At 39.8% G+C, this 3,147-nt stretch overlaps 1 protein-coding gene across 1 annotated transcript; it reads right to left on the bottom strand.

The window, feature by feature from the left end:
- Positions 1-1,261: 1,261 nt before the first annotated feature.
- Positions 1,262-2,905, bottom strand: LOC114282313 (uncharacterized). The gene is made up of 2 exons (XM_028224966.2): positions 1,782-2,905; positions 1,262-1,637 (listed from the first exon to the last, which is right to left on the bottom strand). Exons 1-2 carry the CDS (start codon positions 2,903-2,905, stop codon positions 1,262-1,264), a joined length of 1,500 nt encoding a protein of 499 aa, XP_028080767.2.
- Positions 2,906-3,147: the final 242 nt, after the last annotated feature.

Here is a 3,147-nt window from a genome sequence, read left to right as displayed (position 1 = left end):
GTGCAACAATAACGTTAAAACAATAATAAGTACGACAATAATTACAACAACGATTCTAACAACAAGAATATGCTAAGTAATTACAACGATAATAATATGAACTAAAGATGCACAAGGATCGGATGTGTGTTCATGAGAACAGTCTGCAGAAGCTACTCTATCTGCCCCTCTAGAAATCTACCCTGTTTCACCCTCATTCACTGCTCCATGTTTCTGCCAAGTACTCTGTTTTACCAAACATTGGAGCCCGGCTGGCCCCTAATGAGGCCCGACTGAGTCCAAAAAAGGCTGGTCATGCCCTAATTTCATGCAAAACATATTTTTGTGCTCTAAGGTGAAAACAATGCAAACAGAGCCTTTTCTGAGCCCTATTTGTCCCTTCAGCTCTTCTCTGTTGTCACGACCTAAACCTGCCCCTATAGGTTTAGTGTCGTAACCTTCCAGTAATCCGCAATTACCAAAGGCCTAACTGAACCAAGCAAGCAAATGGGGTTAGCAGAAGCTATTATATGAGAAAGAAAACGTCCAATAAGCTGTGAGTACACATGAGACAAAAGATATTGCTATAGTTATATATACATTCATGCATAAGTACATCTTGTTGTCACAAGTTCGTTAATAGACAATAAAAAGGGAAAAGTCACCCCTACCGAAAACAAAAATAATGCCAGAGGCAACCAATCAAAATACATGAGCGAGTTACAAAAGGGTGCACATTGGCCACCTCAAAACTCAGATAGATGGGAACCTCGCAGTGAGGCATAGAAGTTAGCTTGACAAAACCAAAACAAGGTTGACGCCACTATGTCCTTTCCTGAGCTGGGTCACCTACATGGCATATCAAAATATGAGCTAGAGCCCAGTGAAAAATAGCTGAAATAAAGAGATTTTGGCTGGTAAGGTAGAGTTTTGTCACATTCATTGGTCTCAGCCAATTTACAACAGCCTCTACCTTTTATGGATCAACAGAAATACCCTCTTTTGTTATCACATGCCCCAGAAATGTCACACTATCCAGCCAAAATTCACATTTCGACAATTTAGCATACAGTTTCTTCTCTCTCAACATTTGAAGAGCAAGTCTCAAGTGATGTTCGTGTTCTTCTTTGCTTTTAGAATAGATCAAAATGTCATCGATAAAGACCACAATGAACTCATCAAGAAATGGCATAAAAACTCTATTCGTTAGATCCATAAAAGCAACTGGTGCATTTGTGACCCCAAAAGGCATAACGAGGAATTCATAATGACCGTACCTTGTTCAGAAGGCAGTTTTCTCCACATCTTCAGCTTTCACTTTTAACTGATGATATCCAGACCGCAAGTCAATTTTTGAAAATACTTGTGCTCCTTGTGGTTGGTCAAACAAATCATCAATACGTGGCAACGGGTACTTATTTTTTACTGTCACCTTATTCAATTCCCGATGGTCAATACAGAGTCTTAAAGTTCTATCCTTCTTCTTGACAAATAGCACTGGAGCGCCCCACGGAGATGTACTAGGCCTGATAAATTTCTTAGTCAGCAATTCTTGTAACTGAGTTTTTAACTCTTTTAATTCAGTAGTTGACATCCGATTTGGGGTCTTAGAAATCGGTTGGGTACCCGGTACTACCTCAATAGTGAACTCGATTTCCCTATCAATCAAATTCCTGGGCAAATCATCTGGAAACACATCTGGGAATTCTTTCGCTACAAGAATACTACTTACATCTTGTTTAGCTGTAGTTGACACTGTTAGTACCGAACATAAAAATCCCTTGCACGCCTTATTAATCAACTTATTCGCTTTCATAGAGGAAATCAAATATGGGGAAGATGTAACACTATTCCCGTTAAATATAAATTCAGGTCCATCAGGTAAATGAAACACAACTTGTTTGGTTAAACAATCAATTGCAGTACAATATTTTGCTAGCCAATCCATTCCCAAGATAACATCAAAATATGCAATGTCTAAAGGTAACAAATCCACATACAAACTCATATCTCCAACAAGAATCTCACACGCAAGATACATAGATGCACAAATCATAGTTCCTCCCGCCGGAAAGGTTACAACTAACACATAGTCCATCAGTTCCAAGGGTCTAAGTAGTTTTGGAGCAAAAGCATAGGATACGAAAGAATGTGTGGACCCCAAATCAACTAATACATGTGCATTTTGAGAACAGATAGGAAGAATACATGACACAACCGTCTCTATAGTCTGCACATCACCCGGTACCAATGCAAAAACCCATCCTTGCTTTAGAGTTTCTTTTCCCGTAGCTGCTTTCGAATTTACCCTTGGTGCTGACACTGATGCAATTGAGTTAGCCCTAGATTGGCTTATGCTTTGAGAAACTAAAGGACAATCCTTAATCATATGGCTTGCTTTTCCACAACGAAAGCATGCACCAGAAATTCTGCGACAGACTCCCTTATGTCTCTTTCCACACTCTGGGCAAATAGGTGTATTAGTCCCTTGGCTTGAACTAGTAAATGATCCTGTATTCTGTCTTTTGTTCGGGGGAGTGTTGAAGTTATTCCAACCCTTCTTGAAATTAGATCCCGGCCTTTTACCCTTCCATTCAATCACCAGTGCCTTTGCTTGCTTTAGTGCGGCAACATTCACCTCAACTATGATGGACCTATCCAAAACGTCAACATATTTTTCTAGTTTGAGTACATTAACTCGATCTAAAACCTCAACATCCAAACCACCTTCAAACTTTCTGGCTTTCTTATACTCAGTGTCTACCATGTGTGGCACGTAGCCTGCAAGCTCTGTGAACTTAGCTTCATATTCCGCTACTGTCCTAGTACCTTGCTTTAACTGTTCAAATTCTATCACCTTGTGATCTCTCACACACTGTGGAAAATATTTTTCATAAAAAACTTCCTTAAACTGTGCCCAAGCCATGGCAATTTTCTGATTCTGATCAAGCATCCACCATCTTCTCGCTTCTTCTTACAAGGTAAAAGTTGCTAACGGAACCTTATGTTCTTTAGTACATGGAAATACTTCTAATAACTTTTCAATCTCCAAAATCCAAGCTTCAGCTTTGAGCGGTTCAAGGCCTCCCGGAAAGGTAGGCGGTTTCAGCTTATTAAACTTCTGTGTCAGGGTAATAATGTCATCGTTGTTGAGTGGTTCCACTAGAA

The sequence above is a fragment of the Camellia sinensis genome, chromosome 11 (assembly GCF_055761805.1).
Source record: "Camellia sinensis isolate YWXY chromosome 11, ASM5576180v1, whole genome shotgun sequence".
NCBI classification, from domain to species: Eukaryota; Viridiplantae; Streptophyta; class Magnoliopsida; order Ericales; family Theaceae; genus Camellia; species Camellia sinensis.
This window is presented reverse-complemented; position numbering and strand designations above follow the sequence as displayed.